Source organism: Cavia porcellus, unplaced genomic scaffold (genome assembly GCF_034190915.1).
Source record: "Cavia porcellus strain 051 isolate PalLab524CR breed Dunkin Hartley unplaced genomic scaffold, mCavPor4.1 scaffold_14, whole genome shotgun sequence".
NCBI lineage: Eukaryota > Metazoa > Chordata > Mammalia > Rodentia > Caviidae > Cavia > Cavia porcellus.
The window spans coordinates 37,280,868-37,296,719 of record NW_026947497.1 but is presented as its reverse complement, the minus strand read 5'-3'; the positions used below and the strand labels follow the sequence as shown (position 1 = coordinate 37,296,719).

The 15,852-nt window shown below is 43.6% G+C and overlaps 1 protein-coding gene and 1 long non-coding RNA gene across 2 annotated transcripts in view; both read left to right on the top strand.

Moving 5' to 3' along the window:
- CUNH4orf51 (chromosome unknown C4orf51 homolog) overlaps positions 1 to 15,852 on the top strand; it is a 47,963-nt gene that overhangs the window by 9,579 nt on the left and 22,532 nt on the right. The window contains exons 3-6 of the mRNA XM_063260815.1: positions 9,067 to 9,125; positions 11,515 to 11,575; positions 12,070 to 12,173; positions 14,189 to 14,348. Coding sequence (XP_063116885.1) covers positions 9,067 to 9,125; positions 11,515 to 11,575; positions 12,070 to 12,173; positions 14,189 to 14,290 — 326 coding nt within the window. The 3' untranslated portion in view covers positions 14,291 to 14,348. The remainder of the gene's footprint in view (positions 1 to 9,066; positions 9,126 to 11,514; positions 11,576 to 12,069; positions 12,174 to 14,188; positions 14,349 to 15,852) is intronic.
- Positions 293 to 6,327, top strand: LOC111753602 (uncharacterized). The gene is made up of 2 exons (XR_010051480.1): positions 293 to 465; positions 663 to 6,327. It is a non-coding gene; the product is annotated as an uncharacterized LOC111753602 (long non-coding RNA).

The window sequence follows — 15,852 nt, the reverse complement described above, 5'->3', positions numbered from 1 at the left end:
CCTCATTTCACAGCTCTTGGCAACTACAATTTCCATTCCGTTTGCATGAGTTTGACTTTTTTAGATTCCATTTGTAAGTGAATCATGCAGTACAGAATTTGTCTTAGTGTTCTTGATTTATTTCACTTAGTGTCCTCCAGTTTCATCCATGTTGCCAAAGATGGCAGAATTTCCCTCTTTGTGAAGGCTAAATTATATTCCACTTTATGGATATACCACAGGCTTTTCATCCATCCATCTGTTGTAGACACGTAGATTGTTTTCTTGTCTTAGATATGGTGAGTAATGTGCAGTGAATGAACATGGAAGGAAGGAAGAAGTGGGCTTCCCACACAGCGTCTTGCATGGCTGGAGGAGCCAGGTGCTCCCTCACCCCACTCCTGCCCTGCCTTGTGGGAGAGATCATGGGCAGAGGAGACAGCTCTTGGTGCTGTGCTGAGCTACCCTGGAGAAGCAGCAATGTGGGTAAAGTGCAACTTCATCTTCTTACTCTCCCCCACAAATCTATTCTTGAATTTTTAACTGTCCTACCTAGGACTGCTTCACTGGATGCATGAACTCTCATCTGCGGTTGATCATTGAAATCATTGCTTTTGTAAGGAAATTATGGTAGATAGCTCCTATTTTACCATATTCCTGACATCATTCTCCTCTGCTTTTAGGTTGGTGATGGTCCTTCTGGTTCTCATTTGCCTTCCAAAGGCTATGTTGTCTCTAGCAAGAAATGACCATGTTCCACTCTGGATATGTTCCTTTAAGAATAACATGTATCCCAAGGCAAAACTCTTCCTCCTCTATATTAGTCCCAGCGTGGAACTTACACCAGAATTTCAAACTCTGGATATCGAATGCAGCCTCTAACTATAGATATCGGAGTTGTACTCAGATGTCAGAAAGTAGGAAGAGAAACCAAGGCGAGGACTAATCAATAGTAAGTTATATTTATTAATTATCGCCATGTGTACCCTTTTATGGTTGTTAGGTTAACACTAACTGCTATCCTAGATAAACCCCTAAACACAGTAAAAGAGCAAAAGATTTCACACAAGGCCAAAGTGACAGCTCTTCATCTAAACCTTTCGTGTGGTCTGATCAAGGACACAGACTTCCTTCTTCCTGGGGGGACATTGTCCCTTGGGGCCTTTGGATCCTTTGTCGCTGTCTGGCAGTGGGGAGAAAGAAGGGTGGGGAGCAGAGGCTCGGAGATGACACACCCCACCCTGCTGGCATTCCAGCACGAGGCCAGAGAGCTCGGAATGGAGTCTCTGGCTGGGCAGCCACATCCTACCAACAGCTGTGGACTAGGGAAGGAAACAGCTGCCCGTTCTGCCACGAACCCTGACTTTGAGGAGGCAACACAACAGATCTTCCCAGGTTGTTTCTATCTGTGTTGAAGCTCTGGAGATTTAGTAAGATTAGTGATTGCAAACTCAAATTGAAAATTCTAGCCCTTCTTCATAAGATATCCTGGTGACGCTTGCCCATTTGCTATAGCATTTAAAGTTTTAATCTGTTCACATGTGTTTGTGTTGCGTAAGAAGACAGTAGAAATTTATCCTGCCTCCATGCAAGTGCTTCCTAAATGAACAAGATTAAGTTTGTGTTTTTCAGATTTACTCTCGACAATGGCTGGTTTTCCTAATAAAATTTGACTTTATAGGAATAGTACATTTGAGATAGGTTTTAAGGCTTCCTTTTATCATTTATTGCTGCAGGAGGACAGGACAAGTAACAATCTGTGCTACTGTTCAATCAGGAGAGACTTTCTTTCTCTCTCTGCCGTAAAGAACAGAAAATTGACTGATACTACATATTGTTTGGAGCAGAGTCTGAGCCAGTGTGTGGGAATCATTCATAGAAAGGCCGGTGCCAGGCATCTGATCTGAGTAGCTTGTAATGCAATCCTATTCCATTTTAGCTGTTGTTTGTGTCCTTCAGAATACTGTAAGCCCAGTCACCACCTACGGTTTCCATGAGCTGCTGTGCAGGTCCACAGCTGGAAGAGGAAGGGCCTTTGAGGGGTGATAACATGAGGAAAAAAACACAATCATTTACTGCTATGCACTAGGTCGTATTCTGTTTCCTGTCTCCTATTTCTATGATCAGGTAAAATGTCATAAGTGTATATATTCATAATGATGACTTATTATTTCTTTTTTTCTTTTTTCCGGTACTAGGGATCGAACTCATGACCGCCTGCTTGCAAGGGAGGTGCTTATGCCACTGAGCTAAATCCCCAGCCCCCATAATGATGACTTATTAATCTGCTCATATTGCCTACTTCATTCTCCTCAAGCATCATTTAGGATAACTGATGTCTATTTTCTTCATTGGGTGACTGACAGTACCTCACGGCAAACTTTAATTTGGCCACATGACATCTCTGTTCTGTGCTTTCTTTCATTTTCCATATCTGATTTTTGGGTTACCTACTTTAATTGGACTAGAGAATTCCCTCAGGAGGAGAATGAAAACATGAAATCTAGGATCACATTGTCACTACATACCAGCAACATAACTTGCTTGTCACTAGTGGACATCAGGCTAGTGATGGCCTCTTTGTGTCCTCCATCCATAAGTAGGTGGGTCAGATAGACTGTTCTCTCTTAAATGTGATTTATGGTCATGACAGAAAGTTCTCAGGTTCTTTTTCACGACTGCCTTTCAAAGAGTTCAGTCATATTTCTTCTGCCTACATTAGGTGGTTTTCCTTTTGCACTCATATTGTTTCTTTCCAAGTGTTAGTGGAAAGATTTAGTGGTGGCTTTACTGACCTGGCTCCCTGGATGCACCTGGGGGTCCATCACTTGCTTATTTCCCATATTCAAAGAACAGAGAAAATCAAGTGTTATAAAATTTCAATATGACAAAAAATAGCCAATTCGACTTTAGGCTTGCTTCCTCTTTACTAAACAGATTCCAGCAAATTTTGTTCAGTTGCTAAGCCTCTGTCCAGCTTTCTGCCCAAAGAAACTATCTCAAGAGCATGGAAGAATGCACACTGATTTTTCAGGCCAGTGTTCATGGGCTGTTCCTTCCTTTCTTTGGTCCTCAGCCCTACTCCTGGGTCCCCCTACCTGTACAGCTCTAGGATGGGTTCACAGTGTCCCGCCAAAGAGTAAGCTAGGCTCCTTGTTATTTCCCAAGACACGATATGGACTGGGCGGGGCTTTGCATATCAGGCGCCCCTCACAGCCCCGGTATGATCGTGTGTGCGAGATGTCCCCGGATATTTCCTAACCACAGACAAAAGTTCCAAGTGTCTGGAGCAGCTATCTGGATCATGTATCACCCTTTCATACGGATGATGATGTGTCTAGGAGAATATTGACAAGAACCAAACAATATGCATATGATTCACAGTGTAATTCCAAGAGGATTTGTGTCCACTTTTAAGCATACTCATTTTTCTCCCACTCTTTTAATGCTGGTTGCATTCTTTGGGGAAGCCTTCAAAAAAACCTAGAAAGATTAAAAAAGCGGTAAGTACTCATTAAGCAAGATTTACCAATCCCATCCTTCCCCACACAGGGAGATCTTAATAGATAAAGAGGATGTCACTTCTCTGTCTCCTCTTGCACCTGCAAATAGAATCCTAGTTCTATACCAAAGCCTACAAAGGCTTGCATGAATGGGGTTCTGCCTATCTTTCCTGTCTTGTTTCATGTCTCTTTCGAGTTTTTCTCACTCTGTTCCACATGTATCAGTTTCTCTAGTGACTTACAAATGCCAAGCCATTTTCTACCTCAGGACCCTTACACATGCTGTTCTTGTTTCTCTCCTGAGTTATAGCTCTCAGGTCTGGCTTTAAATTTCATGTTTTCAAAGAAGGCTCCCCTGGATGCCATGTTTAAAGTTATCTCCTTCACACTTTCTCCTTCCCAGTTTTCTGTTGGTGGCTACTTTGCTTACTCTGTACCACTGTGTTTGTTTACTTGTTGAATACCTCTGTATCCTTCCAGAACATAAACTTCATGAGGGCAGGAACATGTCTGTCATGTCCAACACAAGCCAGACACTGATCCTTCCTTGTTGGTATTTTCCTTCCCACATTATGCCTTCTTAGAGAGCCAGTCGCTTATCATAATTCTTCCAAAAGATGCTTTAAAATTAATCATTAAAATTAGAATGTAATTTATAGAAACAGCCTTTTCACAAACTTGTGTTTTGAATGGTGGTCTTTATTGAGTCCTATAGGGTGCAATGTTTTTAAAATGGGATCAATAAATAGCTTATGGATGGTAGCAAATGCACATGATTTTAGTTATTTCTACCCTCTGTCCCCACCAAGGTCCTATAATGGGTTTATAAAGATCAGCCAGGCGGACCTCAAACCTGAAATACATGGACGTATTAAAAAGCAATTGCAAAGGTGCTTAGGAGTACGGGAGCAAGAGGCAAGGAGCAGGTGGCTGCCTACGGGAGCAACTGGGGCCCAAGGCAAAGGTGGATGTCACGGCTTCCAAACCCCACTGTGTTGCTCTGGTTGTGTCTCGGGGATGTCCCCCCGCTTGTGCTATGTTTGGATAATTTCCAAAGCTCTTCACTCTTCCAGGTTGTGGGCGCTGGCGCAGAGCTGGAGGCACATGCACAGGGCAGGCCTGAATAAAGTGTGCACGGGGGCTCTCGACTGCACGAGGCAGGGACTGTAGCCTGACCTTGGGATGGCTCACAAAGGGACAACGGCAGCAAGCCAGGAACCCTGTTGCCAACTTTCTTAGGAGACCCAGAGCTCTCCAGTCAGGGCCCCGCGCACCAGGTCAGCTTTCCCAGGCATGGGGGTGTCTCCAAGGCCCTTTGTGTTCTGTAGTCCTGAGATGGGGTCATCGGGAAGACTCTTACTTCCCTCTCAGCTCTGCAGGAGGTATCCAGGATGCAGCCCGCCTACACACCTGCCCCAGGAAGACCTCATCCTCCTCTGTGTAGCTCCACACAATCCTTCTCCTATCAACTGACCGGCCTCTCCCTAAGGGGCCCCACCTGCCTTCCCACCATGCATACACTGGAAACCTCTTTCCTTCATCGTGTTCTTCACACCCACCACGTGGCAGGGGCAGATTTTACCACTTCCCTTCTGGTACAGGTCCATCCTGGTGAGCAGAGAAAAGGTGAAGAAAGGTTTAGGGGATCAAGGGGCAGGAGGCCAGGGGACAGATCCCCCCAGCCCCATCTCTGCCCTCCCCCGTCCTCCTGCATCCCGCTGTGGATCTGACAGCCACTGTCACCCAGGGCAGGGAAAGCAAGGAACAAGAAGACCTGGTCCCAGCTTTGCTCACCATGGGATTCCCACTTTCACACTGGGTGTGAACTGTCAAGCAGAAGGGACTTTTGACACCAGGATTTTGTTTGTTTTCTGTCTCATTTGTGCCCTTTGCTGTGAGAAGTGCATGTGTTTCTTTTAAATGACAGAAAGGGAAAAAGATCACATTAGCCACCAATAAATCTAGGTAGTACGACACCTGCTTTGCCTGAAACCGAGGTCTTCATACCACACTGCAAAGGACAGTGACACCAGACGATTGATGCTAGCACATACCAAGGAATTCCAGGACGGGCCTCTGACTCGGGAAACACCGGTGCAGATTTTGTTTTATGTAGTTTTGCTTTCTTTACTCTAAGTTAGGAAACTGACTAATAAATAGTTAAATGTGTTTGCCGGAAAATATTCAAGTGTAAGGCAACAGTTTCCAAATTCCCCGCAGAGCCCGGACACAAGGGAACGTTGGCGGCCAAGCCTGTTATTAAGAAGGTCACCAGATGCCATCTGTTACTGCGTGCGCTTTCCTGTTCAAGCATAACATCCACTAGGAGGTGGCGGCAATGGGTTTCGCCTGTGAACTTAAAAGACAACTCTGGGGTGGGCAGTGCGGTGATCCGCTGGGCGCCAGGAACTCCCAGGTGTCCGCCTGGACAGGGCCTGGAGTTATGCTGGGTGAAGACAGGGAGGGGGTACAGCGCTGATATTAGGTCTGTCTTTCATTATATCTCAAATGTAATCTGGGGTGCTGCAGCCTGGTCTTCCTAATCTCTTTTTTTTTCAGGGCCTGGTGGTAGTCATCTATAAAATGTGACAATAGCCTTCTGATAGTTGTGAAGCTAAGGCCTATCAATGAATACCTTACTCTCTTATTTGCTACGTAAAACAGATAGTTAAATCCAGAGAAAAGTTGCAGGAATTTTGCAGTCAATGCTACCTGTTCTTTCCTAGAGTCAGCAACATTTTGCCACCTTTATTGACAATTTGCTTTATCTCAGTTTGTACGTGCTGATACCTGTATGTGCTTCTTGACCGGGTTATTGACAGTAGATTAAAGACATTACAACATACTACTTTCAAATGTTTCAGCGTGTGTCTTCCGTCAGTAAGAATATTTTCTCACACACTGTAATACTATTATTATACTCAAGGATTGAGTATATTAATAAAGCTGAAGCATAATTTTTATTTAATATATATACCATTGTATTCCTTATTAAAAACTTGTCAGGAAAGAAATTTGCTCTGTGTTCTATGCCAGTGGTTAACAAGTCTCTTTGTATGACAGTGATACCTTGTATTTTTAAGATGCTTTGGAAAATCTGAAGAAAACTCCAGGCTCTCTTTTCAAAAAGTATTCACAAGGACTCTCCTACAAGGCAGCAAGGCAGGCATCTCAGAACTTCAGGTTAAGAGCTGTTAATGTTTAATCTACATTCTGCTTCTTTGTATACACATAACTTTAAAAAGATGGAGAATGCTTCATCTTCATCTTTCAACGTTATGTTTGAGGTTCATGGAAACTTCATTTCAAGGGACTCAAAGTGTCAAGGAACTGAAGGATGGGAAGTTGGGAGACTGAATTGACTCCAATCTATTAAAACTGAATCACAAACAAGGCTGACAGTTGTATTATGACAGAGATGCAGTAGGTAGACTAAATGCTTAGAATAGAAGGCCTAGAGGAATCCTGTCACTTGTGAGCAGATCCTGTAAAAGCGGAAGCTGGCCAGCCTACACTAACCTTCTTGATAATTTACTTTTAAAAAATAAATCACTGTAATATTCCATTAGGCTTGGCACAATATTTAAGGAACAAATATCTAATGGTAGAATTTGTTGGCAGCTATTCAAATGGTTAGTTTCATCAACAAAATTGCCCCATTTGGTCACAGTGTCAGGGCTGGGAGGTGGACATAGGTTGGGAGATTAGGGTCATAGTAAGCATCTTTAATCAAAAGGAGGGAATGAAACTTCCAAGGTCAAATTGCACTGTGGGCTCTCTTTTCTCAACTGTAAAAATCACAAAGAAAATCATTAGCTAACTATATTCCAACATGTGTAAGTTTTCTGCTGGCCCCCTATATAAACAGACTAAAGAAAATGAGACACATTTCTAAGTCAGACCAGGTTTGGCTGAAAGATGGACACAAATAATGTAAATACCTTTAGGCAGTGGTCTAGCCCAAATTCTCATGTCTGGTTTTTGTTTTTCATAGTGCATCAATGTCTCAAAATAACTTTCTATAAAATTTAATGTCGTTGAAACATGTTATTTACTAATGAATGATTATCTACTATAATTCTGGAAAGGAAAAGTGACATAAACCTAGCCAAGCCTCAGGCCTGTGGGGTTTATAAAAGTCTTACAGACCTCTGAAAGGCTAAAGAATCACAGAGAATGGAAAAATTAGCTGCTTCTGCAGAACATATTTCTTATGCACTTCTTTTACTGCAGGAATTTAACTAAATACTTGTCAAGCTCTTTGACTCTGGCTTCAAAATATTACCAGCTTACAAGCACAAATATCAGTGAGCATTTGCCAAACTCTATTCTTCTGCCTCATTCACTCTTAATGACCAAACCCCATCATCCTGTGCCAAAGCAAGGCCCCTTTTCAGCATTTATTGTGTTATTTTTAATAAAAATATCGGAGAACTAAACATGATCTGTCATTAGGGAAATGCAAATCAAAAACACAATGTGACTACATACACACAATGTGATCACAGCGTGACCATGAACAGGGAGACACAAATTAGAAACACAGTGTGATGATACTTCATGTTTATTAGAATATCTGTAATCATAAGGACAGATAATGAATGTTGGTGAGGGTATGAGGAAACTGGAACATGCATTGCTGGTGGGAATAGGAAACAGTATAGCTACTTTGGAAAATAGTTTGGCAGTGTCTTTTAAACTCAAACATAAATCCACCATAGGATCCAGCAAGTCAACATGAAAACATGAAGTCCAGCAAGACACATGAAAACATATGCACAAAGATTTGCAAGTGAGTAGAGGCCACACCACTTCTGACAGTAGCCAAAATCGAAGATGACTTTGCTTTCCATTAACTGATGAGTGGATAGCAAATCTGGTATATTCATACAATATGATACTACTCAGTAATAAAATAACGACAAAATACTCAAGCAGCCGCAAAATAGCTGAACCTAAAAAATATTATGCTAAATACAAGAATCCAGACACAAAAGACCGCATAATGTATGATTCCATTTGTTGAAGTAGCTGATGAAGGCAGATCTATAGAGAGGGAGATTAGTCATCTTCTGGGAACAGTGGTAGGGAAGGGGATTAACTGTAAAAGGGCATGAGGGGTTTCCCTGGGGTGATGAAAATGCTCTCAAACTGGATCATGGTGATGGTTGCATAACTTTGCAAATTTACTGAAAATCATTAAACTGTACACTTAGAGTGGGTTACTTGGGGGGTGTTATACCTCAGTAAGGTTGTTAAAGAATACACTGAACTTGTGAGCACCTTGAAGAAAACTTACAGCATGTCAGCACAGCCTCAGTTCCTTCTGATTTGAAGAGAATAAGCTAGCTATCACAGAAGAGTATTCCAGACATAAAAATGTTTATCCCTTCCCAAAGTGCCACGCAAATTAATTTTCAGTCATGGTCTTGTCTTACCTGATTGACTCTTACTTTTCTGCTGGTCAGATGCTAAAGGGAAACAAATGATGTCTGTACCATCTGCTGATAATAGTCTAATTGCAAGCGTAAGACATTTTACAATGAATTTAATCCTCCTTTTTTCCCTTTTCATTTGCATGCAGGGCGATTCCCTGATATAAACGGGCCCTTGAAAAATCCATTTGATGTCAAGCACAGAGTGGTGAGCCCAACATTTTTCAGTGATCTTTTACACACTGAGTGCTTCAGTGATTGCAAACCACATATTCTCCTTAAAAGGCAAACTAAAAAGGGTAGGGCTTTTAAGAACTCCTTCATCACCATTGTTCCCAAGGGTTTATTATAACTTTCGATGAGACTATGGGACACAAGGTCACCAAGGTTACCAGCTGTGAACAGCTGAGGGTAGTCACGATCACCAGCTTTTCCGAGGTCCTATGCATGGCAATAATGACATGCAGGATAGTGGCAGAACAGCTTCTCTCTGATTGTAAACATTCCGGTAATATAGAGGACAGAAATAGAAGCGAAAGTAGAAATTATCTGGTCTTTCCCTTCATTCTGAAAGATAAATCACAATTTACACTTTAGTGAATTCCCTTACAAATATTTCTTGACTTGTGCATACATAAAGATGCATGTACACAGTATGCTGATGGCCATCATCATCCTGGACACTGTCCTTTCAAATCGGCTTCTTACCACTCAGTATTATCATGGGCATCTCTGACTGTTAACAAATAAAGTTGTCTGACATCACATTTAATGGATACATCAGATTCCACTAACTGTCTATATCAGAAATTTAAAATAGCCCTCATCACCAGGCACTTAGGTTTTTCAAAATTTGTCATTTATTATAAACAATGTTATGATGATCACAATTTGAAAATACAGTTTTGCAACTGTAAATTCATCTCTTTGGAGAATGTTCCGATAGGTTGAATTCTTGGGTCAAGTGGCATACTTACTAAAGTGCCTCCAGAGAATGTCTCATGACTGAACAATACGTGACAATGCTTTCTTTGGTTTCTTTTTTGATGTTTGTAACCCTTGTCTTTTGGGACAAGGTGGCCTTAAACTCACTATGTAGCCCAGACTGGTTATGAATTCCCAGAGATCCTCATGCCTCAACCTCTGCATGACAAGAGTGCTCATTGTCTTAACACATGCTTTAAAAAATAATTTTTTATTAAAAAAACCAAAACAGAAAAAAGTAGATAGAGTTTCAAAAAAAATTAAGAAATCATCACTAGTTGATATATTACACATTGTTATCTTAGAAGTAGTTGTTCAAGTTACAAAATCAAAGCATAAAAAATGAACAGCCAATCAAACGATGATGGCACAAACTATTCTGTTTGACAAACTAACAAAAACTTAGTAGTATGGTTATCTATTTTGCACACTTAAACATACATACAGTTATATGTGTATACCTACAAGTTTTTCTTTGCTTTTGAGCATTTTCTTTCCCTTTCATTATTACAATATCTATATACATTTTGGATCTTATTACTCTTTCAGTTTATTATTATTTATTTTTTATGCTAGAGAGACAATGTGATATTTACAAATGTGGGTCTGAAAAAAATAATGTTTTTCAATTTGATAATGACACTTTTTCAAGTCTCTCATTTAATTTTCTTTGACTACTGGTAAGATTGAGCACCTTCTCTTATGTTCATTAATTTGTATATCCCCCCCATTGGAGTTGATTCTCATTGTTGACAGTAGTTATGTTTTGTGAAGTTGCCATGAACCATGAAATCACCATACTGACCTCCTGTCCCAATATTTCTGTCACGTGATCAATATGGGAGGTGCTTTTATGACCACTTCTGTTCCAAGACCCTTAGTTAATATGCTGTTAATTTATTAACAGCACTTTAACGGAGTTTAAATAACACAATCTTTTCTCCATGAGGCATAATCATAGCCTTGTACTTAGAAACACTAGACAGCACTTGAACAGTGTACTTGGGGCCATTTTAAATAGGAGAATCACTCACAAAACATGCAGAAAATGTGGCTCAAAATAGAATGCAAAAAAGCCATACTCTACAATATAGGAGATCCGGTCCCCACTGTGCGACCTCATCTGGGAACAGGCATGTCAAGTTTTTTGTCATTCTGTGTGAATTACCTCAAAAATGCTGTGAATGTTAACTTCGGGGTTACATATCAATTTCAGCAAGCAGGTGAATTCACAAATATGGAGTCCATGAAGAATAAAGATGAGTATATTTCCTTGGTCCATTTTTGTACAGGCCATTTAGCTTTTTCTCATTGATTTTCATAAAGTTCTTTATATATTAGGATTATATTCTTTTGCCTAGACCATTTAATAAGTATCTTTCTCAATTTCCTTTCCATTTATTTCAGCAGATTTTCCCCCCTAATGCTGGAGCTCACACCCAGGCGCTCTCCTATCCTAGGCAAGCTCTCTACCCCTTCACACCTTTTGATAACAGTCTATCAAAGCACCTTTTGAAATCCAAAGGTGGGGGGACAACATTGAAAGAGGAATTGTATCAGATTTCTGCTACTGTAAAAGTGGCTGTTATTTATTTCTGACTCCTTTTTCACAGGCACACCAGATTTGGTATTCTGCTGATGCTCCTCCTGCACTTCCGAATTGTAGAAAATCACGTAAGCTGTCTCCTGAACTACTATTTTATATCCATGTACAGTCCTTATTGTAATCATGATTTTCATCCAATAGTTCCAGTGTCAGAGGCTATTGGAGGCCTTTTACGTTTCTTCTTGCTCTCTCCTGTCCTCCACCATGTTAGGTGTTTCCCGCATCAAGAATATAGGACCCAGAAATGACAGGAGGCAGAAATCCAACAGAGACATTAGCTGTGCAGTAGCAGCTCTGCACTGCAGATGAGGAGGAGGTGGTGGTGGCAGCCGTGTACAGTGAGGGCTTGGAACTATTGACTGAGAGGTGTTTGGAATCACTAGGTGTAGTACACACTTGAATTCCCAGCACTTGGGAGACTGAGACAGGAGGATCACGGCAAGTTCAAGTCCAAGCTTGGTAACATAATAAAACCAGCCTAAACTACGTAGTGAGACCTGGTCTTAAAAAGCCATTTGGGATGTCAGTAAATATCATTTATTCCTACCTCTGCTTTCCACAGGCACTTACACATTGGATGTCTCTTTACCCCTAGTTGTGAGATCTAAGCAGCCAGCCCTGAAGACCCAGGTGAACCACAAATGTGTGGAGAAAATCTCAAAGCACGTAAGAATCTTTTCTTAGTAGTGAGTGGCCTTTCTGGTGTCTGCTTGGATGTTTACAGTTGGGGGAGAAGCATTCCCTAACTGACTTGGAAGTTAGAGCTGGTGGAAGGCAGAGCTGTCCTGGAAACACGGGCTGCACAGTTTCTTGCATTGAGCTTTCTGATTGTTTAGGAAGCCAGCTTCCTAGAGACTCTCAGGATGGGACATTCGATCCATCTAGTTTCTCGTTAGTGATGCCTAGGAGTCTTTGGATTCTACCTCTCGTGACACAGGCAGTAGCTTGCAGACTGTTCCTGGTCAGCTCTTCTCATCTGTCTGTCCCACACCCAGGATGGATTGTGCCATGGTCCCTGTTCCTTATTTTCTGGTACCAGGGATCAAACTCATGACTTTGCACTTGCCAAGCAAGCACTTGTGCCACTGAGCTAAATCCTCAGCTCAAAATCCAAATTTAAATTAAGATTCCTTTTATGTCCTAGAGTTCCTGTTAGAGAATAAGTTGAAAGAATAAACATGGGTGTTAGGGTGTACCTTGCTGACATCATTTATTATGAAAGTTAGAGCTGTATATTTGGCTATCCTGTGACTTTTGCTTATTAAAATTGTTCTTTAAATTGACTTTTGAAAAATCAGGCTCACCCTAAGTAATTGTATTTGCAACATCATGGGTTTGGTATGCTAGTTTGTGTACTTAAAAAAAAAAAAAGACCTCACCATTAAAATTAAAAAAATGATTCAAGTACCATCTAACATATCAGATTCTAATAGCATTACCACCAGCTCCATGTACTGCTTTAAAATTCTGGTCAATGGTGCCAATAAGGGGATTCAATTAATTCAGCTAAGAGTGCAGGGTTGATGCTCACCTTGGCTCCTAGTTTAATGGTCCCCTTCTAGAAATAACTTCTCTGCTTTGGGACCTGATTCCTGTCCCAGGGACACTTTAAGCACAGGAAGGCAGGGCTGTGGCAGGGTTAATTTGAGGGCATTTGACACTGGGGTCCACTGAAAGTTACATTGTGTGGGCAACCAGGCGCCCTTTCCTATAGGCTTGGGACCTGTTTTTACCAAGGATAGAAGATTTCTTGAAAGTGTATTTATGCTAGCTGGACTCCTGGGAGTTGTGTGGGAGAATAATTAACTATTGTTAAATAAACAAATCTCTCTTGCTACATGGACTGTCCCCAGGCTAGGCGATTCCCCCTACCAGGGTCTGCAGCTGTTCTGAAAAGTTGTCTCCCTCTGAAAGGTGCTTCCTGGGCCCCCAATGTAAATTCTCTCTACTCACAGTGGCCTGATTCATTGCAAGTAAACGATACTACACCCCACTCGTTTTGTGATACAGTAACAGGCACACGCACGCACGCACGCGCGCACACACATGCATGCACGCATGCATACCACAGCAATGACTGTGGTGCACTAATTTGAGGAAACTCAGCCCCGAAAATAAATTATGACTTTTCGGAGACAAAGAAAATCTTACTATTTTTAAATAGGTGCTAATATCTCAGGGAAACGAGAACAAACATGGAGCTATAAAACGGTGGTACACATTCCTGCATTATTAACCAGGATGGAATGGATAAAATTTTGAACCACTAGCAATATTTTTACTCTTAACGTCTGCTTGGTGCCTTTCCTAACCATGTTGTAGCTATTTACATTCCTAAGTCCCAACTTGAAGGAATTCGTGATGTAAGACTGGAAAGCAGACAGTTCACACCCAGGAATACCAGAATTAAAGAAATGGTAGATAAACCAGAAAAGTGCAGAGCCGAGGGGGATTAGTGATCCACCCCTCCCCCTCCTGTTTATCGATCTGACCTTCGACAGAGTACAGCACAGAAACAGGAAGGTCAAAAAGGACGGGTGAAAATGCCTAAACAGTCACAGCGCCTGCTCAAGAATGATGTCTGGTTTGAAAGAGGCAATTTAATTCCCAATTCTGCGGGGAGAGTGACCTTTGCGGATGAGCAAGTGTTGACAATCAGGCCATTTTTCCTCCCGTTTCAGGTACAATGGGATTCTTTAAGTAAAGTCCGCTCATCCGCAGACTCAGAAACTGATCAATACTCCGATTGCGGTCAGCGAGGGCTGCTGTCCTTACTTTTCTGACTTGGAAAACGAAGCCACAGGCTGGAAGCCCAGAGTGCGCGTGATAGAGGACAGTGAGGTAAGCAGCGTGGGCAATGTCTGGACCTTGGCAGGATGGACACCTGGTCTCCAACGCCTCATCCCTGCTGCGTGTGTGTGCACGCACGTTTGTGCAAGTGTGTGTGTGAGACCTGCAGGCAAGGGACAAAAGTTAGCTTTATAATCATTTAAGTTTCTTTAAAGTTAAGCACTTGGAAGCCGCTTCCTCCACCACACGCGTGGTGCCGGGGTGCGGACCCCGTGGGCCCCGGCCTGGGGCCGCTGGTCCTCCATCTGTGTGCGCAGGCCGAGGGAAAGGCCGTTTTGTATCCACAGCCAGCGCCCAGAGAAGCCAGAGCCCTCCGCGGCCAGGTTTCCCCGAGCGCAACCCGCCGCCAGGAGGCAAACGGGCTCCGCCTGTGGCGGAGGCGACCCGGCCTAGACTGCCCACCCCTCAGCAGGCCGCGGCCCGAAGCCTCTCGCTCCGCCTTTCCCCCCGGCTCAGCCGGCCGCGACCGACCTCCTCCCTGCACGATCTGGCCGCTGCCCCGCGCAGCCCCGCCCCTCCGTGCCCGCCCACCTCCTCCTCCCCTCCTCCACCGCCCCTCCCCTCCCCCACCGCCCCTCCCCCATTCCCTCTCCTGCCCCCTGGCCGCCGCCTCCCGCCGGCCACAGCGCCCCCTGCCTCTCCCGCCCGCCACGTGCGCCCCGCCCGAGCCGAGCGCGCCGCGGGGCGGAGCTGCGGGGCGGAGCGTGCGGAGCCCGGCGCGGGAAGGTCTGGGCGCGGAGCCGGGCAGCCCCGGGCCTGATCCGCTGCTGGCCGCGGCGGAGGCAGAGCCGCGTCTGGTTCGCGGGAGCGGCCTCCCCCTTCCCCTCCCCCCGTCTTCCTCCGCCGCGGGTTCCTCGGATTCCCCGGTACCAGGACTTGGATCTCTGTTTTCTGCTCAAGAGAACTAATCAGGAAAAGTCTCTTCGCCGCTCTCTCCGTGCCTTTCCCCGCCCCCTAGTGATCATTTTCGTCCTTTAGCCTCAGGTTGAGCTAAAATGCACTCCCCTGAGCCATCTGGTCTGATTCCCGGGAACTCGGCATATGGTCTCCATTAAGCTCGCCAACCCCGTGCACGGAGAATGCGGCCCTGGAGCGACTCCGGAACCTCCAGGATTTTTGCTCTGGCCAGCCTGGATCAGACTCTGGGTTTAAGTTCCGAATTTAATACCTAAGGCTCCTGGTCCGAGGCTGTAATTACTGTGTCTCAGGACTCTGAAGAAATGCAGTTCTGCGCGGCAATGACTATCATTCATTCCTCTGGGATCTGTGTACCTCTGTGTGCAAGGTATAGCTTGTTAGAATGCAGTTTTAATTCTGTGGCAACACTCTAGCTACAGAAATTGAACACGATCAGGAGCATTGGCGTAGTTGAGTCTCTATACCTTCTCCAGTGTCTGTCCCTCATGGAAAAATCAAAACAACATGCATGTTAGCTTGTGGAAAATATTTCCTCACCCATAGGTTAGCGTTTCCAAGAAAAAGGGAACAGGCAGGT